Source organism: Anser anser (assembly GCF_964211835.1).
Source record: "Anser anser genome assembly, chromosome: 9".
NCBI lineage: Eukaryota > Metazoa > Chordata > Aves > Anseriformes > Anatidae > Anser > Anser anser.
The window spans coordinates 10,759,938-10,784,915 of NC_139729.1; the positions used below are offsets into that span (position 1 = coordinate 10,759,938).

Genomic DNA, 24,978 nt, shown 5'->3' on the forward strand with positions numbered 1-24,978 from the left:
CATCACATCATACCGTACACCTACTACTGAATGAGGAAGTTTGAGGGCTGGAAAATCTCACATCCTCAGTAACATGGTTCCCCTCTCTCTTAATGAAAGGAGCTTTATCAGGTATCTCATGTTATCATCTCAGGCCCAGTTTAAGAAAACTGACTTCCACTGATCTAATCAGAACTACATCAGCTTTAAGTTTACCTTTCTGTGGCCATTCATTGCTTTCAAGAGGTTTTCAAGTACAAATATAGTAACTACAAAAACAGACGCAGGTATGTTCTTTACAAGGCACTACTGTATTTCACTCTACACTTTAAGTTGTCAGCGATCATTTGCATTTCAGCACAGCCTGTAGTAATCTCCTAATATATTTGTTTAGCAGTAGAGTTTTTTGTAAGCCTTTATTTTAATAAGAACAAGTTTCTATCTTTGTTGCTACTTAAATGTAGTTGGCTGATGAACACAATGACACGGATTACTGATAAGAACCAGTCACACAAAGTCTTACTGGCCAGCGCTGGGCTCCCTACACCTTCATTTCTCCTTTCAACACCTCATTTCTCCCTGGGCTCCCACAAAAGGGACCTGGCACAGAAGTCCACGTGAGCTGCCCTGAGGACTTCCCTCCCCCAAGAGTGGCCTGAACACAAACTTACAAAGGAGTAAGTTTCTACACCCTCAGGAGTAGAAAAAACACTGCACATAAGAATGCAATGAACCTCTCGCTACTTCCACTTGAAACGGAGGACTTGAAATAGGTGACTGGAAAATAAATTGGTAACTGTAAAATAGAATTATTTAAGAAACACACCAGTTTGCTATTTGTTTCCATACTGATCCTGACAAAAAGCTCTTCAAGCTCTGTGAAAACAGGTGGACAGACTACTCCATCAAACCATATTCAGCTGTCACATGGTTACAGTTTTGTATGCAGTATTTTTACAAATTGCTCAAAAAGCTGAGACCACTGACAAAAATAGAGGACTTGTGTTGCAGCCTCTTTAGAATTCAGTGGTTCGCGTACATCCATTAATGTTCAGCACACGATTTTTTACAAATTAGAATACATAAGCTTTCAAAAGAATTATTAATATCTGTTTTAAAAGAACGTTTAAAATTAGAGGGAAATAGAGAGGAATTTCCTGAACCTGCCAACCAGAAGGCCGAGTCCTTTCTTCTCCTCTGCCTGCTTACCGTTCAGTTTTTGCCATTGCCTCCAAAGCTTCTCCTTACGTTCTGTGAAAGGATGTCAGATAAAGAAGACTGAGTGCTGGCTGAAGCAGCCTGGTAATTACGTTTTTACATATGCCATGTTTTCATCACAGGTGACTTGACCAAAAAGCCTCTATAAAGAAAGTGTCTGGGTTTTCACTGCCAGCACTGAAACAAACTTCAAGCAAGTTCACAAGGGGAGCGCTGCCAGCTTAGGCACTGCCCCATTCCGGACTCATTTGACCACTTCGTAAGGCCCACGAGTTACAATTAACATGTTTTGAACAGAAGCAACAGTATAGGGGGCCCCAGGTGGTGGATGATAGACACAGAAAAGCAAATTTTAAGGCCTTCCTTCCCCTCCAGAGCAGCAGGTGGCACACAGCCCTCCCTGGTTCTCTTATACTGGCACCACACTGTCATACCGTGTAAGAAAACTAAACACATTACAGGCCTCATCTCCTCATCTAGGACTTCTCTCTTCCAGAGCCTTTCCTTTGACAATGTAAAATCTATTAAATCCTATTTTCTGTAGAGAATTGCACTTTCTATATGCTAATTTATCCTTCATTTAACATACTCTGTGGGTCAACAATACAAAGACAATGCAGAACTGTAGAAGGGGTAAGGAAGCTCTTGCATTTATTAACCTTTGACTCAACCCAATATAGGAATATGCTAAGTGTGTTACACTAATCATATAGCCCAAACCTTAGCAGATAAGACAAGAAAATCAATTGCAATTTCTTCAGCTGTTTTCTCATATATTCTCAACCTCTTAGCAGCCATTTCTTTTTAGAGAGCAGTCAATGAATATTTAATGTTGGAGTGCACTGCCAATTTTATCTGCCAGATAATAAAAAAAGCTGCTTGGTCACGGGTGTAAGAGAAGAGGTCTATTTTAGCCTGTGTGGTTGCCTGGCTGTAATAAGAAGGATGACAATTTTAAATTGGGAGATTAATGGATAATTTGGAATCACTGTCATTCTGACACAGGCAGTGACCTTTTCAAATTGACAGATAGCTCCATTTCACCCCAACCTGCTACAACAAGAGATTGTTTCAAACAACTGGGCCTAAATGCCAGGCTGAGAGGAGGCCAGACCCAGGAATGTGGCAGGGCAGTTTCTAAGTAAAACAGGCCTCCTGCAGATCAATCAGCTAGTTCGGAGGGCCAGCCACTCAGCAGTTCCAGTTCTTAGTTTTTAGCTACTGCAGCATTAGCAAGGTAAAAGGGACTGAGGCCGGGAAGAACACTCAGCATTATCTCCTCCTGCAAGGAAAATGCACAAACACCTAGGGATCATCCTAAATTACATTAGTAAAAGATATAAAATAGGTGAAAAAAAATTTCTAGACATCTATACCCCTCTTATGATATTAGGCGGTATTGCTTCAGTAGTAACGAATAGGGACACAGAAATCACTTGTGAGAAAAAAAAAAAGCCTCATTTTCTTCTAGACAAGACTTGCTTAAAAGTCCTGAAATAGTGGACCTTAACAGTAAGTTACTGCTAAACATACAAAAACTATTCAATGCAACGATGTGAGAGGTATCCCTTAATATTTTCTTTCCCCCAGTCTCACACAGTTGTTCTTGCAGCTTTAAAGTATGCTCTCACAACATGATTTTGGAAAGGAAGTTATGTTTATAAAAAAGAAAGCCTTAAGCGAGCTGCCTCTTGCCAAATGAGGCATGCCATTGTGCATGAAATACACAGTATGAGCAGAAACTTATTCAAAGGGTATATTCTCACATTAATTTCAAATTGGATTTTACCAATTGTTTTGATACATTATTTTACCTTGCACAGGTTTGTTGGATGTGGATTAGGGTTTCCTTTTAGTGACATGTAAGTTGTATTACATCATACATTGATTTTTTTTATCATGAGGAATAAGTGGGATTTCAGACAAGTCAGTCCCCTCTCCCAGTGGTCACTGTCAGATCTACACAGCTCCCAAACTGCTCCAGCCTCTTACCTCATTGTCACTAGTAGCTTCTGAGCAGCTTTTTTAGAACACCGAAGGCTTGCTGGTCATTTTCTAGATGTGGTATGCCACAGAGCAACATTTGTAGAGGGAAACTGAAAGGCTGCCTTGGAAGCAAGGTAGGGATGTTGCAAAGGAATACACTTGTTTTCCAGCTGACAGAAAAGGACCTGTGGGGTGGACACATGCCAGCACCCATACTGACAAGATGCCTCACAGTAACTCCTAAGTCAGCAGTGGTCACCTTCAGATCCTTGCAGAGGATATCAGCTTGCGTCCTCAAATCAGGACCAGAGGCCCAAATGCAGGACGAGTTACAACTTAACACCACACAGATTACACTGTGCACCTCAATAATCCTTCTTCGGTTCAGTAACAGGGCTAACCTGAGATGATGCAGGTAGTAGCATATATTCAATTCACTAAGAAAGTACAGACAGGCAGCTCTTAGGAAATTCTGCTTGCTACTGCTAACCACCTAAATTAGTAGGCACACTGTAACATACCTGAAGTGGTGAAATAAAGCAGGTGAGGCAGCCGTAAAATGTCCTTCCCTTCCAGACAGACAAAAAACGCTGAACTCCAATAAAGCCAGAATGTTTCAAAAAAATCAAAGCATTTATTCACTAATGCAAATATGGAATGAAATGACCGTGCACAAGCAATATTTTCCCCAAAAAATCTTCATATAAAACTCGCTAGTGCACTTACGAAGTATGCACAGCAGATTACTACCTAGCTGTACCATTTTACCTGGCTATTATGAAACAGAAATGAAGGTCAATGGTTACTAAATTTGGTCAAAGAGTATAAGTGATGCACAGACAGTTCTGCAATTAAACATGTCAAGTCCACTCTACTGCGTCTACCAAGGTCATTATAATCCATGATTTGTAAGCAAGCTGACAAATACTCATTAACAAATACTAGAAGTCTTGTAGTTTTTCAGAATTATCTGAAGACGATTTCTTGAAGTAGGAATTGTTTCACAGACAAAAAGGGGAATATGGGGTAAATTCATCACACTACTGTGATAAATGAATTATATATTCAATATGCTCTAACTCTTGTAGGTAAGTTAGAGATGAGTAAGTACAGTAATTATTATGAATACCAGAAATGGGAGAAGTGAATTTTTGATTAAGTGTCAAGCTCTGTAGTACACTGATGAGTATTTAGAACCCTGGAGTTGCACTGTCCGAGATCTCAAAACAGAACACATTGCACAGAAGAAACTGAAAACACTCTGAATCAATACATTTGATGTTGCTACTGTTAGAATTAAAGAAACCGCTGTGTTGTCATGCCAATACCAACCTGTCTGTGCACCTCAGAACAGAATGAACACAAGGCATCTCTGCAGTCTGAAACAAAACAGCATTTGTCACTTAAATACTTACATCAACACGCTTTTGAGTAAATGCAAGACAGATGATCCTGAAACTGGAAATGGTTGAAACTAACGGTTCTCTTTTTACCCCACAACTGAAGATGAGAATTATTTGCAAATTTATACTGAAAACAAAGAGGAGTATTCATGAGGCCATGGGAAACCTGATCTAGTGGGTGGCATCCCTGTCCATGGCAGGCAGGGTGGAACTGGGTGATCTCTAAGGTCCCTTCTAACCCGAGCCATTCCATTCTATGGCACCCCGATGCTGTGCTACTAGAGCTATTTATTCAAAGTCACACAACTAGGAAATAAGACAGTACAGCCAAACAGCTTTTTAGAAATAGGATGGCTTTGATGTAGTTGGCTGCTAGTAGGTTAAAAATGAAGCCTTCCATTGCATTTCAGTGAAATTGAAAATTCTCTGCTTTGCTGTTTCTGTAACGTGTAAGTTTTTTAAAATTTGAACTGAATCCCCAAAATAATCTAGAACATCAAAAACATTAAAGTCTTGCGTGCGAGCTCTGTGGAATAGAATGACATAAGCTATACAATGGATCCTTGCAGCAGTCACATACAAAACCAGGGTTGTACACCTTCTCACTGCATTGATTAAAGCCTTGGGTTTTTAAACTTCATAATGTTATTAAATAGTGATTTGACCTCAATTGCTTTGAGGTGATCATATAGCAAACTGAACATTTGTTCCACAGGTTTTCTTTCCTCCTGTTTTGCATGGAACTCACGGCTCACTTGAGTTTGGGGCTGAATTACGCTCAATCCTTTTCAGCTAGGATAATTTCTTCCACATTTTTTCCACACTGCTTGATGACCAAGAATAGTCATGTAGTTTGTAAAACCACTACCTGGAATTTAAAATAGGGCATCCAAAATTAAAGGAAGCTTGAATATTTTGGTTTTTGTCCGATCCTGTCTGTAAAATTGAGACAATAAGGAAATAATTACATTAGCCACTGCAAAATGTAACTACTTAAGCTCAAGTATTCCTATGGAAGACCACCGCATAAACTCACATAACAGTTGGTATTATGTCCTCCTCAGGTAAGCACTGATCGCGGCTATAGGAAAGTTGGATGTGATGATGGCGACTGCATAACATTTATTGTGACCCGCTTCTGCGGGCATATTGCATCTGCACGGGCATCCTGAAAAGTGCCAAGTTCAAAACTGAACGATGCTGCAATTTTACTTTCAAGCCATCTTAGCGCATAACAACTTTTCTCCAGAAATCCACGGCAAAAAGAAATGCTCTTCTCCTTTTCAATAATTGATGTAAAGAAAATGGTATATAAAAAGTATCACACTGCCAATCAAGCAGATGTTTTCATACCCTGGGCACACCACTTTGGTAGGTCAATGTAATTCCTCAGATAGGAGAAACTTTTTAATAACAGTTATAATAATGGAGTTACATATGAAATTAATTCAATTGAAGAACAATAGGAGATTTTTTTTACATGTATTAAAGCGCAGTAGCATTTTAAAAAAATATATTACAAAACAAAAGTAAAAATTCATTTTCAGCTTTTTCACAGTTTTTGAAACCAGAGGACTGTAAGATTTGTTTCAAATTTCACTTTTCATAGGACATTAGCATCTTAGCAATGAATTTGAACCATTATCAGTTATTCCAAGAGACACCAATACAGTATCTACTGATCATAATTAATACTTAGCTGTAGCATTGTGAAAACAACTTATGTCATGGGTAATGCAGCAACTTGCTAAGTCTTTGACGACATTAAAAAGGTTTCCTGAAGAATTAAAATATTGATACTATTCAATTCACACAAAAGAACGGAAAGAATCACAAATATTTAAAGTGGTTCAAAAGATTTTTTTTTCCTTTTTGACATTTAATTGGTATTTTTATTACCACACTGAATATAACTCACTGTCTGAATGTATTTGACAGCACATTCAATTACATGTTGATAAAGGACAAAATTTCTGAATTAGAAATGGAAAATAACGGAAGATTTTCAGTGCTCGCAGGTGGTATCTAAGAATAGTATTCCAAAAGTAGCCCTTCTTGTATGGCAAATTTAACATGCATTGAAGATTAAATATAAAACTCAATTTAATGACAAATGAGGAAAGCTTAACTGTTTCAGATTTTATAAAATCTGGTCTGAACTTTGGACCCTTGGATGAAGCAGGCAAGGACAAACTTCTCGAAAGCAACTGAAAAAAAAAATACTTTCATTTTGTAAGGTGAATTAGACAGTAATAAGCCTCCATAAAACTTTCACAAGGTTCACTGACCAATTTCCAGAGAAAAGCTAAGGTAGTATTCTTAGCAGAACACTGTAGTAAAATGGAGAAGTGCAAGAAAAAAGTCAGCCTTTTACATTTCTAATCCCTCTTTGCCCTTAATGTTAAGTATTAGCAAGGCTAATGCACCTTTTTCCTGCTGCAAATCCACGTCTGACACTCAGCCTGTCACTGAGGATTTATGCTCACGAGTTGTTCTGGGACAGTATTTCTCTTCTTGCATAGCAGCTCCTCCATCAGCTCCTGAATAAGCCCAGCCCAGTGCAGCCGGAGCCTAGAGAACCCCCTGATGCACCAGGCTGTGCCCGGCAGGGCTGCTTCCCTGAAGCCTCCGCTTCCCCGGGGACCGCGCAGCACAGCCTGGCAAGGGCGGGCTGCTCCCTCTGAAGGGCAGGGAGGATGACCTACCTGAACGCCACTAAGTTCACACCTGTTCTCCCCTTGTCACCACAGGCTTCATGTAACAGCTCTGTTTTGTAAATAAAAATTGTCACAGATAATAAATATAACTACGTAATTAACAATTTTCCTATAATACTTGTCTTTTAATTAACATTTTATGGGTATTGTTTGTTAACAAGAAACATCTTTCCAAACCTCTCAAAGTGAACAATGCTTTCACATAAGATTTGACTGCAATCCATAATTGGGAAGCAACGTGCATCTTGGCACTGTTCTGCCCCAGCAAAGCAGCATTGTGACCTACAGGATTGAGTACAAAACAGATGAAGCCAGAAGCACATTGGATCCTAATTTCAGCTGGCATTTTGCAGGACTTGGATGAGTCACTTGACCTCTTCATGCTTCACAACTCAGCTTGAAAGACCCTTGAGAAGCCAACACTTGAGTGTAAAGCAGATGCTTCACTGTGTACAGGTTTTCCTGGTAGGTTTGTATGCCCAGTAAGACAGACTGTGATGGTGGGAAAACAGCTTTGTAAGCTATAAAGCCAAGGTGCAAAACTTCATATTCTACCACAGTAATTTTCCACAATCACGCTGGATGGACTGGTCTGAGTTTCAATTACCTGAATGATTTCATCATTTTTGTACAGTATGTATTACACAGATAAAATAACCCAATTTCAAAACTTGTGATCAAAACTATGTCCATGTCATCACACAATACAATCTGTATTAAAGTCAAAAGGTTGTACTTTCAAAAATCCCTCTGCTACTTTTTCCATATTATACTTTTCTCATAAGACGAATATTTGTAATCCCAGGAGACTTCATTCTCTATTTAAAACACTCTCCAATGGAAATCCTTCAGAGGATTCCCATTCCAGAGGCATGCATCTTGACCATTAAAGAGGATAGGTCCAGCAAACAGGGAAGAAACATCTAAGAGCTATACTAAAGGAAACAAATTGGGAACACTAAGTCTTTAAGCACAAAGGTTTTTAAGCTACGTGGAAAACGAACTGACAGCAAAATATCGTAGTCTAGTAGGAATCTAGCATAAAGTTAGAAAAAGCCAAATCAAATAGGGCCCAACTGCTGGTTAATGCTGTGCGGTCTTTTGCAACGCATACAAACCTTGGTGTGTGGGAATCCTCATTTAACATTTCTGGCTAAAGGACTTCCCACAATTCATACAGACAAAGGAGATATGGTCTGACGATCTTTACTGGAAGAGACTGCAGCAAAAACCCTCTTCCCATGTGGACTGGAAACAGGATGGGTATAATGTCCTATTTAGCTACAATATGTGTCTAATATAACCTATAAAAGTAACCAAGGACCTGTTTAGAAGTTTGGATATGTGGAGAAAAGGAAAAAGGAAAAAAAAGGAAAAGAGGAAAAAAAAAGGAAAAAAAGGAAAAGAGGAAAAAAGGAAAAGAGGAAAAAGGCAAAAAGAAAAGGAAAAAAGGAAAAAAGGAAAAAAAAGGAAAAAATGCTCCTGCAACAAGACACTTAAGAGTCATCAATTCAAATCAGTAAGAGTTAAGCATCTAAATGGCTTTGTGGTTCAGCCTTCACATTCCTACCTCTTGCAGAATTACTGGCCCACGAGCACAGGAGAAGAAACGTTGCAAATACATTGCGGAGCAGAACTGCAGTAACAGAAGTCTGGCCTCTCTCACATCAGCCCCACAGCGGACAAGAACTCTGCACAATGGAGCCCAGAAAGCTTCGAGGAACTCAGTGGCCAGCTGAAGCCCATGAGCCCCCACCACGTTCTTACTTTGCATTACTTGCACCAGTCATTTCTGCAGAGTTGCAGAGATCCTCCCGCAATACATAAACCCCCAGAGCACGAGGACTTTCTCAAAGCTGAGGCTCCTTTGCTTTCCGAGATGCCAGACCAGAACTAGCAGCTCTGGCCAGAACAGCGTTGCCCACAATGTGGATCCTTCACTGGATATAACAGAGCCACAGTCAGTGCCACCTGAGTGCTTCAGTGCAAGACCCCAGGCACTGGGTTTTATTCATCAAAAGCTACTACTTCGAGAACTGTACAGCTTTCCACAGCACAGATTACTCAGCTTTACCACAGCCATAGCAGTACAATCTGTAGGATCAAGATGGTCATATTTAATCAAATACACAAATAAACTTCAAGTACACAGGCACCTTGTAATCTAACTCAAGTGGTTTTAGCAGTATCAAATATGATTTAAACGCAAATTAACAATATACTGAGGGAAACGGACTGAATCAGCTTTCAGTAAAACACCGCTCCCAGCTACTACTGACAGAATTAGATGCAACAAACATGATTGTTTTCCATGGAAAAGAAATAAATTGGACAGATATCACTACATTTTCCGCACTTTAAAAAACACTTGTATTTTTAGCACAGGACTTCTTACTTTTTGGAGATTTATACTGCCTCTGCCAATGCAGTCACCGTTTCCTATCCCCATTAGTTTTAATCAGCTGAAGAAGAACTGGGGCTAAATTTATTATAACTGTGTCCACTAGAGAATTCTCTCCTCTGACTCATGAGATGGCTGCACTCATTCTACTCTTCATGCAAACAGCGGTTCAAAAATAGACACAAATATACCCCACGGATCTGAGACTCCTGCCCCAGGAGTCTCATGCCACACTAATGAAATCACTGGGAAATTTGCTACTAGCTTCAAACAAATGTAAGATCAAGCCCCAGATTATCTTGTAAGATTTCATACTTATATAGAAGTTTGCAGAAGATCTGAAATTGTTTTACAACCTTTACTAAATTAAGCCCTACATTATTCCTGTGAACTTGGACATTTCCCATCTGAGTGATAAGGAAGCAAAAGGATATTAGAAATGTCTTCTAAAAGCAGTCTTCCAAATTCAGTACCTGACTGTGCACGAAAGCTTTGCAACAACCTAAGCTTCATTCTTTAAGAGCACTGGCACACCCAAGATGATTTTGACTAAGTGGTTTCCAAAATGTCAGGGCCAAAGTTTCCAAAATTTTGGCCTCGAAAACTATGCATGTCAACCTTAAAGAAAATGAATGGTCTCATCTGGAAACACAATGGTTTGTGACTTCACCAAATCATACACACAAATTCGGGCAGAAGTCAGACACAACAGTTACTATGCACTCTGTAGAGTTCATTTTCTTTCTGCTGCAATGGAATTCATTCCTGTTACTTTGCATGTGTGTTGTGTCATAGCAAACTCAGGATTGCCAATTTTATTTTATTTTTTTCCTCCCTTAAGGTATGCCTTACCAGTCTTTAACTGCTTTCATGACACTGTAACACATTGGGGTCATTCTGTACATTTTTGTGCCAGTCATTCACAGGTCATTGGTTCATGAAATAACCTCTGACGCCCTCTTTTATAAACCCAAAATAAAACAGGGCATTAAATCCTAGTTATTATCCAACTGTCCTGTTTCACATTATAGCTGTCATTAACTATTACCCCCAGTGATCTTGTGAAGTACTGGAAGGGCCCTGGAAAATTAGAGACTCAAAATAGTAGCTAGGTAAATTAAATCACGATCCAATTCCTTAGACTGAGGTAAAAGCTTTTCACGTAATCTCCTTCGGATTTGCTTCCCAGGGAGACACTGGGGTTGATACCGTCCTATTTCTTAATCCACAGCCTGGATGATGGGACAGAACGCACCGCCGGCACTGCGGGTGCAGGTGCCGCCCAACTGCAGGCATGGCTGACACGCTGCAGATTGGAGCTGCTCTTCAGAGGGACCCTGCCCGACAGCAGAGAGACGGGCTGGCGTGCATCACGCGCTTCTACAAGGTCAAATCCAAAATGCTGTGCTTAGGACATAGCCCCATGTATCGCTGCAGGCCAGGCTGGCAAGGTAACAGCACTACAGAAAAGGACCTGGGGGACCGTCAGTTGAGCTATCAGCACTTAAATACGTATCCACGCACTTAAATACCATCTCCATAGAACAGCATATTCATTTATTTTTTCAATTAAACAGCACCAGGTTTAGCAGATGGTAAGTGGGTGGCCAGGTCATTGTGGGAAGCAAAGGTTTCAAGAAAAAAAATAAGATTTTGCTGCTGAAAAATAACTATCACCTAAAGTTTGCAAGATTTCATAGAAAAATCTGTTTCCTGTAAATCTAATGGAAAGTTCTACCTTTTGCCTTACTTTTGGAATTTCTTACATATGGCTTCTAGACCCTGCTCCCAACGAGACAACAAATACCCTGCCTCAGAAAAGAGTAACAGGCATTCCTTCTGCTGAAACCATGCTTCCTGCTTACCTTGATACCCCCACCCCTGCCCCCAGCAGTCCCTCTTTACCATCTCTCAGTTAAAACAGTACCAGCCCAGGAATTCTAACCTCAAGTAGCCAGAACTCTTTCACCATTCAAACATGTAAAAGGCTAAGGAAGCAACGCTGATGCACAGACAGCCTATTTGTGGGGTGAGGAGTCCAAGGAGATTACTGGTAACATGTTTCCACATGGGAATCCCAGCTACTGCAGCAGTCTCCAGCACTTCTCAGAGTGACCTGCAACTTATACAGAAAAAATGTTTTTAAAAAGTCTTAAAGCTGGGGTCTCCAGGGAGGTGGGGGGGAACACTTTTTTTTTTTCCCCTTTTTAAACTATCTCAGGAAGAATTATGCTAATCATGACATAAATCAGTTTCAAACAATAAATGAAACATGTGGTAGGCTTTAGCAGGAAATCTAGGTGCTTGTGCATGTTTGAGGTCTTCCATTTACTATATGTTGCAAAAAAAGAACAACAGTATTTCAGATTCTGTACAGAAGCGTGCTTGCTCTAGTGGCCATATACTGAACAACTATTACCTACTCATCTGAAAGAAACACACCTATATTTGGATAAATAGAAAAAAAACCCTGTTGCAACTGATTGCTAAATAAAGCCATGTGCATCAGAATAACATCTGAATACGTTTAAATGGAGCTAAAGTGCAGAGAGTTTATTTCAGCTAAAGAAATCACCAAGTCCACTAGATACAGGTATGATCTGCCAGAAATAAATGTGCATAATTCAGCAGCTATGTATTTTGATGGTATGCCGTCCTTTGCCATATTATGCACCTTCAGAAACAAAGCTACAGCTCTGAACACAGACACTAGACTGGAAATACAAGAACATAAGAAGCCCACTTCAAAAACCAAGGAGTGGAACAGCCTAACATGCCTGTTAACTTGAAAGCCTGAGTTAATCACAGAAGGAAGTATGATCAACTCTCATTCAAAACGATGTCCATAATGCCCCAGTGCAAGAAAAACAGGGGCAGTTAAGACTCATCAGAAATAACAGTAATCTTTACATCCATTCAAGAGGTGGTAACACTAGATTCAGGTTAAATTTGTTTTGCTAAAGGGTAGGGAGAAAGAATATTGCAGTACGAGAAAATGTGTGTTTATTCTGTAGGCAGGGAGTATCAGTCCTGTCCTGGAGAGTCCCTTATCCATTCATTCACATGAAATCTAAAAACTACTCAAAGACTTCGCCTTTTTGTCTGCCATTTAGAGGTAATGCAGACCACTGCTTCTGAGCATCTTGTCCAAGATTAAATAAAACAGATACTATTGGGCTTCTCCATATTTATGTAAACTTAAAGATGTGGCCAGAAAAATCACTTTCTCACAGTTGCCACCGTTTAACACCACACCAACATTTTAAATGCATTTTAATTGGCTATCAATTATTTTTCTGAGGCAATATGTAACAATAAGAAGTCTCACCCTAAATAAAATTAATTTTAATGTGAATTAGTTGAACACAACACTGCCAGTAGGGCTCTAAGGTACTGACTAGAGGAGGAGCAAAGAGAAATTTCTATTTTTTGTAAATAGCATTTTGTTCAAAGGATCCATGTTGGGTTCTTTAGCATTTCAGGTTATCTGCCAGGGAAAACAGAAGCTCTGTGACTGGGGAGATCTCTCCCTGGGTAAGCCCATAGGAACTGAATAATTAAAACGAAAATGTCTTGGATAACAGGACTGCTCTTTAGCATTGTTATTAATTTTCTGTGTCTATTTGCACCTATGGAAAGCTGTAAAATGGCTGCAAACATGGCAAACACTTTCAAGACTGATGACAGACCATACTCCCAGTGAAACTCACATTACTCGGTAAATCAGACACTCCCCAGCTCTCCTCTAGTATCTCATCTCTTCTGTCGGGTGCCTGCATAACAGAGTTCCTGAACCTATGATCAACCGCTGCACAAACATACATACACCCTCAATTCTGGATGTGAAGTTCCCTTCACATAGTAAAGTCATCTCTTGTTAGCAGATAAAGGCAGACTATGACATGTTATCATTAAATGCTTACCCATCAATACCAAGCAGTTAATACTACATGGTCTTACCAGAATGCTGGAGTGAGTCGTTGTGTTTGTATGCTAAACTTTCCATTTTCACTGTCAAATTGGGATATGAATTTCAGGCTTGCCAAATAACACAGATTTGTGGATATATCCCTAAAATAGCTCTTGCATTGATTTTTCCAGAACAGCAAGTAACTTTCAGTTTAAGAAAGCCCCAGCAGATAAGAAAAAGGCTCCCCAGTTCCCCCAGCACTGCATTCAGTACTTTGAAATATATGAAAATTCATTAGTGCAAGTTTCCACTGGTTCTCTCACTTAAGATGTAAAGCCTGAGCCATGCACAACAATCAGTGTTGTCCTTTAAGTCTTGCTGCAGAGATTTATTGGATTTTATTTTTTTTTCGTTCTATCCTACTGTTGTCAATATCATGAAAAGAATGCAGCAGAAGAATGCACATGACATATCAAACTCACTTTCCACGCAGGGATTAGATGGTCTTAAAATCTTTTGTTTTCACTACTGGAAATACATTTGTGCCCAAAGAAACGCTACATAGACATACAGAAGAGTGATGGAGATCCAGCACTAAGTCCAAAAGAACAAAAACTTATCTCTATTTGGATGGAAAAAAAACTAACGGGAGATGAAACAGACATTTTTGGTTGATCTCAAGTATCTTATTTTCCAGTGTTATTCCCTTACCAAATAAACATACTTTAGGTAACTTAACTGCACATCAGGGTTATAACTTCACTGTTTCTAAACAGGACAAAATCAAGTGTTAATGTTAAACTCAGAAGAATGCTTCCCCTTCCTATTTTGCAAGGATCATACTTGCCAAAATAAACTTTCCATTAATTTTTGCTGCCTCAAGACATAGAAGCTTCTCACTACTTCAAATATAAGGTTCGGAAAGGCAGCTGGACCTAAAACTCAAAAAACATCAATACGACAGAATTGACTAACAGATGAATCCAGGTGTTGTTGACTGATTAAGAGCAATATGGAACAATGAGAATTAATCCGAGTAATCTGATATAATTTAAGATTGTATGCCTGTATTTTGTCATGGTAAAACAACTAAGCCTGTACATTCCTCTGAACTCAATTACCTATGGGGTCTTTGGTTTCACATTTTTCCACACCCAGCTGGCAAAAAGCTTTCCCTCATTTTCAAACCGAAAGCTAGGAAAGATGCACTTCAGCTAGCTTTCTGCCATATGTTTCAGTTTCACAAGTTTGGTCTTCTGTTCACAGTGAGTATGGGGGTTGCTATTTTTAGCACTTCTGCCTGACGAAAAGCTTGTTTTCTGTTGAGTTGTAGCAGAAAGCTCACAAAAGCACCAGGACTGTCAGATAGGAGATCTGCAGCGTGCACTCCTGTGATGGCTTTTAGCTTTGTGTACCTCAAAAACGCAGCTCAGGCTGTGAGTGCACAAGTTGCACTGACCCAGGGCTTCGCAGACGCATTTGAATGAGCTCTTTTCCTCTCCTTGGCAACAATAAATAGTCTAACAAAAAAAAAAGACAGTGTCTTATAAACAGATTGTTATACTTTTACAAAACTCCCTAAGGGCCAGCAAATTTTGACCCAGCAGTCTAACTTTTCCAGGCATATCAATTTTTAAAATAAACCATCCAGCACCTCTACCCAAATACATATCACTTGCTTACCCAAACCACGTGCCACCTCAGCCACCTCTAAGTACTCTCAACCAAAAGCCCATCCAAAGGATAACACAGAAGTTCTTTGGTGGCCAGTGTCGGGGTGGCAAAGAGCAAGTTTAAATAAGGCTGCACTTGTGGTGAATGGAGCCAAATCCAGTTGGAGGCCGGTTACTAGTGGAGTCCTCCAGGGCTCAGTGCTGGGGCCAGTCCTTTTTAATATCTTTATCGATGACCTGGATGAGGGAATCGAGTGCACCCTCAGTAAGGTTGCAGACGACACCAAGTTAGGTGCGTGTGTCGATCTGCTTCTGAGGGAAGGAAGGCTTTGCAGGAGGATCTGGATAGGCTGGAGCGATGGGCTGAGGTCAACTGTATGAAGTTCAACAAGGCCAAGTGCCGGGTCCTGCACCTGGGGCACAACAACCCCAAGCAGCGCTACAGGCTGGGAGATGAGTGGCTGGAAAGCTGCCTGGCGGAGAAGGACCTGGGAGTATCGGTTGATAGTCGGCTGAATATGAGCCAGCAGTGTGCTCAGGTGGCCAAGAAGGCCAACAGCATCCTGGCCTGCATAAGAAGCAGCGTGGCCAGCAGGGCTAGGGAGGTGATTGTCTCCCTGTACTCGGCTCTGGTGAGGCCGCACCTCGAGTACTGTGTTCAGTTTTGGGCCCCTCGCTACAAGAAGGACATGGAGGTGCTCGAGAGAGTCCAGAGAAGGGCAACGAAGCTGGTGAGGGGTCTGGAGAACAAGTCTTACGAGGAGCAGCTGAGGGAGCTGGGGTTGTTCAGCCTGGGGAAGAGGAAGCTCAGGGGAGACCTTTTCGCACTCTACAGGTACCTTAAAGGAGGCTGTAGAGAGGTGGGGGTTGGTCTATTCTCCCACGTGCCTGGTGACAGGACGAGGGGGAATGGGCTAAAGTTGCACCAGGGGAGGTTTAGGTTGGATGTTAGGAAGAACTTCTTTACTGAAAGGGTTGTTAGGCATTGGAATGGGCTGCCCAGGGAGGTGGTTGAGTCGCCATCCCTGGAGGTCTTTAAAAGACGTTTAGATGTAGCCCTTATTGATATGGTTTAGTGTAGGACTTGTTAGTGTTAGGACAGAGGTTGGACTAGATGATCTTGGAGGTCTCTTCCAACCTAGACAATTCTGTGATTCTGTGAGGTTGCCAAGAGGAAAAAGAGAGTGATTCGCACATTTTAAAGCAGACTCCAGTGCTGTACTTGCTCTCTGTTTAAACAGGACTGTGTATGTAAATACAAAAGAAGTGACTTTCCAAATAGGAAAAGAAATTATTTAGAGGGATATAACCTGTCTACAAAATTACTAGCAGTATGAAAGAATAGAGATCAATTGTATAGTTCACTGTCTCTGCATAGGGGCTGTCAAATGAATCTATGAGGTACCAAGTTAAAACACCAAAACAAGGTGAACGTTAAACAACACACAAGTGATCTGTGGCACTCCTCACAAACAGAGGCTGTGGATGCAAAAAGTTTACACGGGTTCAATGGAAAACCAGAACCCTGGGTTAGATGGAGCTTTGGTCTGAATCAGTATGTCAATTCTAACACAAAAATAAATTAGTCCAAACCATCTCAAACTGCATTCACTTTCATCTAATTACTCTTGTGAAAGAACATGAGATTACTGATGTTTAGACCACCAGGAATATCTCATTTCCCAATGAATCTGAATAATCCGCACTGAAGTATCTCTGAGGATTAGGCTGTTGTTCATGAGGATGATTATCCTTGGCCACTGCAGAATCTTTCCCCAAAGAATTAATATTTTCCCTATCTACCATTTAGCACCCCATTATTTCAAAGAACTTATTCATAAACTGCAATCACCTACTATAACTCATGATCCAATGACGTTAGGTACTTTCACGACTTCTGACGGCTTCTAATGCATTGAATTTCTTGGCTTCCCCATCATGTTTGTTTTGATTAGTTAGACCTGTAGTATAGTAACAGAGCCCAGAACACCACCCTGCCCATGGGTCAAAGAGGTATGATACCTGCCTGTTCTACAGCATTATGCTTCCTTTAAAACAACTGAAAACTGTACAGAGCTGCCAAGTTGCCTTCTCACACTAAAAATTCAGCTCCAAAATTCTGTGATACATCAGGTCCAGCTCTTTTAACGCTACTATTTCTCTCCCTCCTCCTTCCTGCTGTTGAAAGTATGTTTCAGATTATTTTTCCTACAAAGATGTTAATTGTAAAAGAAAATACAATAGAAACTTTTCAGCCCAGATTTTTAATACTAGACAAATTTCTAAACACTTTGGTAGGAGAAAAGCCCATTTGGAATAAGAAAGAAGGATTGCTTAACACTTCTATTCAGATTACCATTTGCATCTTTGGGCTCATTCTACAGCTGACTTCACCAGCACGTTCTGCAATTGCAAAAACCAGCCATGTAATGGTCACACTGCATAAGCCAAAAATTCAGCTGCACACACTAAAACCTAAACGTCAAGACATTTAGAAGGATGTCAAGACATTTAGGACAGCTCCTATTGGAATTGATGGAGCTGCACACTTAAATCCTGCAATGAAGCTGGGGTCAGATTATATACATGAATTAAGGCAATGCAGAAGCTAAAGCTACTCAAGAGGAAAGTTTTCCACTGCTTTGGCTCCACTACAACAGCTCTGTGACCCTTTGGATGCTGTCAGTGCTTGAGAATGTCAGAATAAGACTCATTACAGAGCAATCTGCATGAAATCCAGTGACCTGTGACACCAAGGGGATCAGACTAGAGAATCTGATTATGTCTTCTGTGAACCCCCTAAGAGAGATGGATTAGATCCTCTAATGAAAAAGACGTGGCAGGACCCCCCACGGCTTTTAGACCACAGGTCTCACCATTACTGCTTCCCAGCCATAAATGAAAGCTAACCTCCCTTTTAGTTGATTCTGGAAGTTTCCAAGATTATTTTTCCTTCAACAGAAAGGACCAGAAGGACGCCTGTAATTCTTTTATTTGCGATTCTGCCGGAATCAAGGAGTGAACCTGGGAAATTGTGTTGCTTGGAACTCAGGCATGAATCAGCAGAGGGGGAATATTGCACTTGGCAATGTGCCTTGAATTAGAAGCAACCCGTAAAAGGAGTGTTTCTCACAGTACAAGCTATTCAGGTTTGTGCCCCAATTCTGCACAGCCAGGAACAAGATATATTTTATTTCTTATTTAAGAGATAGTGTTAATGATCCTTGGTCCTCCCATCAGTAAGTTTTATCCATCACAGAGACGATTCTAAATGCTGCCCTATTTTTTATTAAAAATAATACAAGAGAGTCTCTCAGCAAACTGAAGTGGCAGAATGACATTTGCTAAATTTGGCAAATGGGGAAAAACTTAACTACACAGATATGATTTAAGTACTTTCAAAGCATAGAACTAGGCCAGTGAACTAAAGAATTCAAATGACATAAGTATGAAAGATCTGCAGAACATAAGCTGTGAATTCTGACAGTCACCTGGTTTTAAAACTGTTTAAAGAATTAAGTTTTTTTTGAATTCTTTAAAATTTAAAGCAAAACAAATAATCTGCATTTCTGTGAGACAGAATAATAATGCTGTTCCATTTACATATACTCCTTTTTAGAAGAAAAAACACACCCTGAAGCCAGCAGAGTCAGGCTATTTTACAGCAACTACAAATCCTATTCTGCATGCAAAAGTTACCTCCGGAGGCCTTCCCCTGGGCCTCAGAATGAGCCACCGCAACTCCAGGCAGAGCAGAGGAACTGCTGCAACAAAACAGACCTTACAGTGCTTCACCAGGAAAGCCACAACAAAGGGTGGCTACGCAGACAATACTCATACCAGAGCCCTCCTTCAGCAGATTTTTAATTGTGCGCACCTGACGTAATACAGGAACCCCCCCCATCAAGGTGCTCCAACAAGCCATCTTCGTTTATTTGCCCACTTTTAGTGGAGCAGTTCACAGCTCAGTTTGCCTTGTCTGACAACAACCTGGCAACTCAATCAAGAGTAGCATTATAGACAGTAATTCTGACTAGAGGCTACCTCGGATATCATTTTAGCCTGCTCACCGGGATTACCGTTTTCACAAATAGGATCATAGAATGGCCGGGGTTGAAAAGGACCTTAAAGATCATCTAACTTTCAACCCCCCTGCTCTGGGCAGGGTTGCCAACCACTAGAGCAGGCTGCCCAGAGCCGCATCCAGCCTGGCCTTGAGTGCCTCCAGGGATGGGGCATCCACAACCTCTCTGGGCAACCTGTTCCAGTGCCTCACCACCCTCTGAGTGAAAACAGACCTGCTTCTCCCACCAGGGCAATTCTATGGCTTGGGGTCCTGCCCACAATACGAACAAGTACACAGTGATGAAGGACATTGCATCAAAGGAGCAATCTGCAGCACCTTTTTCTTTGGGACAGAACTATAAATTCATGAACAACCTTTTGTTTTTGGTAACAAAAGAGGAAATGGAAAACTGTTCTGGGCAAGCCTACTGGCTTGCTGTGCCCATACAGATGCACTTTGCCAACTGCTGTCAGGTACTAGGCCACACAGTGCTAAGAACATTTGGCTCGCAACTCACTTCATGAGGTTCTTCAGACCTCAGACAAGCAGAATTGATCAGTACGAGTCCAGCTGTGCTCTGAAGTCAGCTGGCCCCAGCTGCTACTTCTACCTCCCAATCCCAGCACCACGAGGAATCAAACCAGGCCTCTGAACATGGATGCAGCACAAAACTGCTGATGTACAGCTGCTTGAAGTCTCCATCTCCCCACCTTCTTGTGACTGTTGTGTTGAGTGATGCTCCTGCCCATCCTTAACCCCTGAGCAGCCGAGAGGTACCCAACACTGGGAGCAGCCTGTGGTGGTTCTGGATCAGCCGTGGAGTTGGTGATCAGGCCAATGGTCCACATCCAGGTTGGAGTACTTGCCCTTTTAACTGTTCTCCTGTATTACTGAATGGCCAAAAAAAGTGAGTGAGTGAGTGAGCAAATGGAGAAAGGCAAACAGTGGAGGCACTGATTACAGAGATCTATTTTTGATATTCTTAATGTGTTTAGTGACATCATCCATCTCAGCCAGATGTTAGAGATTTAAATTGAACAAATTAAAAGACTACTTTTTGCCCTAGGCATATTTTGCTTCATAGCACATCTCATTAGTGTGGTTTCCTTTAATGGCTCATTTAATTTTTCGACTGAAAATAAGAAATAAAGCATAAGCTAATTTAAGCAAACCTTTTCATACAGCCACTTGCTGGCAGCTCAGAACTTCGGGTGCTTAAGAAGGGTAGAGGAATAGGGCTGTGTTTATCAAACTCACCACAAAATTTTTGATGCTAAGATGTTTAGGTTTCTAACACTGCAAATGGGATATTTATTTTCTTAATAAATATTTCCCTAAGAATTTAGAGGTCTGTTGATATACCTACCCTTGGTAGCCAATTTTAATCGGCAATATCCCTTTAAAAACAATGGGCCCCATCTCCAAAGAGGTGCTTTGAACAAGAAAACAAATTTGTTTTTGACAAGTACAGATGCCTGGAACTTGACATCCTCAAAGGAAAAAGAACTTTCCCCAAGAGAGTAAGCTTCCAAAGAATTTGAATGAAAGACCAACAGGGTGTGGGGGAAGAAATCATAAGAACCATACAGAAAGCTTCCAAGATCTGTCTAAATGCGAGAATCAATTCTCAAGACTATAAAAGAAATGTATTGCACACAAAATACACATTTTTCACTGTGAGGGTAATCAGCCTTAAATTGAAGATATAGAAAATAATGTTTGAGTTAAGCAATAAATCAGACAAAGCTCCCACCCTCTGGCCTCATGAGACATCAGACACACATTCACAGTTATATCATAGGTACTTCACTGTTTTACACTAATGACATGTGATCCTACATCTCAAAGATGCTTCACAGCACTGAAGTGCTTCAAGTGTTGAATGCTGCTTATTTTTTCTCCATACGCTGTCATTGCAAAAAAAGTTTGTCTCCTCAACAGTTTAAATGATAAAAAATACATTGAGAAATGGGCAAGAAGCAATGATCCTCTTACACTAGCTGAATATACACATTGTTCCCAGTTCCTTGTACTACCCAGTAAATTCCGCAGTGCTGTGGAAAACCACGAGGGCAGACACTCTGGAGCATCAATAAAATTGAAACAGTGAGCTAATGTTTTCACATTCTTGGCTTCCTTAGGGAAGTACAATTGTTTCAACTCTTCCCTATAGAAAGTCATATGACAACTAAGTTCTTACTGTGGTACAAAGTTCTGGGCTATCTCTCACTGTGCAGACGAAACTACTCATTTGGGTGTGCATTAAAGCATTTTGAACCTGTATTATTTTATCCAAATCAAGAAACTACTTATTGAAAGTGGTCATAGCTATCAACGCCCCTCCCCTGCCTCATACGTGCCACATTTATCTTGTTGAAAAGCAATTACTCACTTCAGCAGAAAACTCCTTCAAATAGACATTCCTGCAACTGAAATCCTGTTTGTACGATCTCCCACTTCTTCAAGAAAGGCTCAAAGACTTGTCAGATTCTAAGTCACATAGGAAGAACAGAAAAGGCACAGTCAAAAGCCTTTAGCTGTTGACTACCTTTAACACGGAGGTATTGCAGATATGAGAAGGGAATATTTATTTAGAAAGGCTTCTACACGATATCAGCGTAGCATTGAACAAACATCCTCCCACACGTCAGATGCCTAGAGGCACCTTGGATTGCTATGTAACAGGCTGAAAGGATACTATCAAGTTTCATAGTTTTGAGTTATTCTCAAGTTGCCAAAGGATACTCCCTCTGAGAAAATAAACTGTCCATCAGCCCCCAAGCTGCCTAACTTCACTAGGGAGTGGAACTCAAAGAGCCCCAGCTGAGGGCCAGGGCCAGTGGCTGCACAGGCTTCATTCTGAGCCTCATCTCCAAAACACAGGAACTCATCTGCAACAGAAATTCATTCTTCCAATTTTTAAGGGATAGCTCTTTTAAGCAAGATTTAAGTAGCAGGAGCAGATCCGCAAGATTCTCACAGAACTCCACGTCAAGCTGCAGAGGGCATTTCTATGTGCGATCTGGGAGGGTCAGGAGGCACAGACAACTCTGAAAGAACCAAAATAAATTTAGCTCACTTTTTGTCCAAATGTTTTCTGCTGTGCTCAAAGGAAAACAAGACAGGCAGAGCTTGCAAAGATTTTTCCGTATTATATTTGCTTTAAAAAAAATCCATAACTTGAGATATAAATTATTCATATATTTAGACTGAGCACAAACAGTTGGAGGAAAAATACAGTTCAGTAGTTTAAGATTTGTATTTTCCAAGTCAAACATTTTGGATTTTTTTTTTTTTCAAAAGTTGTTTATACCTTAAGGAAAGAGGAGGAAATGAATTCATTAAAACCTACTTTAACTCTAAAATGTCAGAACATTTTAGATTAACTAGAAATGACTATCCAACAGTTTCATGGCTACTTGCACATTAAGTCATAAATAGAACTGGCATCCTGCGCATTGCTGCTTGCACAAACTGGTACGATATTTTTACTGGCCCTATGAGTGACACTAACACTAAAGTTTTGAGCAGAGGGATTTACCGTACTGAAGCAATCTCAGAGGAAGATGGACTTTCTGGGCACTTTGTACAACGTGTTTTCCATCACACAAGGTGGGTCCAACAGAACCTTTTTGGTAGCTTTCTAGAGGTACTGACAGACCAATTCAAAGGCTCGAAGTAAGTAGGTGACAGAACTGTATTTGACTCAGAAGTCAACTTTTTTTTTTTTTGTGGTTTAAAAAAGTATTTTAGAGGTTTCAGGCAGAGAGCCCATTGACTGGAACTTTCAAATTAATCTCTGAATATTCATCTTGCACTGAACACACAAAGCCTTTTCAAAACTTAATCTTGTAACTGGAATAGTCTTAAAATATAAGCAGTGTATTCCCCAAAGGCTGTTTAATTTATTATGACTGGATCAGTCGCATAAAAGAAGATTCTCTGCCCAAACCTTACTGCTTTGAAGTTTGGAGTATGCTTCATACTCGAGGTAGCTGCCTAAGAAAAAAATGTAGTCAGGTCAAATTATTCACAAATTTGAATTAAATTCAGTACCAGGTTGGCTGTGGGATTTAATTGTAAAGTTCCCATTAACAGTATTGCGAGCTATGGGGATAGCACCTCACACTGAAAATTCATCCTTAACTATACCAGCAGAGACACTGGGAAATATTGGATGTGAATTGCATCCCAGTTTGACTCTGAACCAACACCTGAAATCTATCAGTTGCAAAGTAATTCCATGAATGACAACACCAAGAGTAACAGTAAATAATAGGGCCACTCCAGTTATGGGTCAGTCTCATGTGCTATGGTTCGAAACAGTTCCACACAGCCTCTTAAATGCACATGCCAGGATAACAATGGAAACACTTCTTCATAAATGCATTTCTTGCCAATAATCCCATGAAACTTTGCATTTGTCTCTCCGCCCTCTAGCACTTTGCACTGAGCAGAAAAAAAAATTAATAATAATTCCAACAACTGGTGATTTGAATTTAATTTCTACATGTGAAAAATAGTGGTAGAGTTTAGAAGAGGTATAACTAAGAGCTGAATTACATCCAGTCTTTCCAGTGCCTAACACGAGCAGCACTCTGTGTGTTGAATTGCCTTGCTATAAATTTGATGTAATATTGTGTGAAAATAAGTTTATGGGGTAAACAGTATTTTCAAAAGTTTCTAAGACCTGTCTTTTAAAAGTGTCTTTATAATAGATTTTGGTCAATATCTTAAAAGAAATGTGCCTTTACCTGTTTAAAACTTTTTAAAACTCTATCTAAAGCTTTTAAACAAGTTTTTAAGCTTAATCCCATTCAACAGAATGGAGGCTATGACTTCACGTTAAATCAAGGGTACAGATCTAAAAAGAGTAAGCAGCCAAGCTGGTGTTGTAGAAAGGCTTAGGAGTCTTCTGTTCATAGACTGCTTTAAAGCACATCCCCACTCAACTCCTGGTCTGCCATTGAATGTTCAGACGTGGATAGCCAGGTAGGCACCACTAATCTCACTGTAGCTCTCCTAGCTCATCATCAAAACCAGTCCACAATTCATTTTGATGCCATAGCGAAATATCAGTTGTACAAAACCATGCAGGAACATTAGCTGCTGCTAGTTTCTAGATTAGTAAAATGTAATTGGAAGGTAGGTGCTGGTCTTAACTCACTAGCAGAACCTACAAAATACTGTGGATGACTGCCTCCCATGCTCCTCAGTGCAAATGTACCATTAAAGAGTAACTTTCTGAGGAGCAGAGATAACAGGAGGTCACCTACATTATGATCAAGGTTCCAAATAATCTTCGAATTAAAGGCCTTCAGGTGCAATTAAGTCCAGCTGGCACACATCTGAGCAACAATCTAAACAATCCACAAACTGGCAACCTGAATACCAAATTCTAACACTGAGGGACTATGTAAAAAAACTGAGATTACTGAACTTCTAATTACTGGCTTGATTGCCCTGGAAACAGAGTAGCCATTCACTTAATTGTATCACCTTCAATTGTGCTTTGGACAGACACAGTTTTGTTGTCCTGGTGCTGCATCTCAACCATGTTAAGCCTTCACAAGATTTGGCACGCAGTAGTAAGCCCTAGCTGTAAAGCCTGAAAAGCTGACAGCT

The 24,978-nt window shown here is 40.4% G+C and overlaps 1 protein-coding gene across 1 annotated transcript in view; it reads right to left on the reverse strand.

The window, feature by feature from the left end:
- The window catches only part of LOC310904512 (uncharacterized protein), a 411,654-nt gene that overhangs the window by 337,643 nt on the left and 49,033 nt on the right, over positions 1–24,978 (reverse strand). The window contains exon 7 of the mRNA XM_083849364.1: positions 20,064–20,243. Within this exon, the coding sequence (XP_083705490.1) occupies positions 20,064–20,201 (138 nt within the window). The 5' untranslated portion in view covers positions 20,202–20,243. The remainder of the gene's footprint in view (positions 1–20,063; positions 20,244–24,978) is intronic.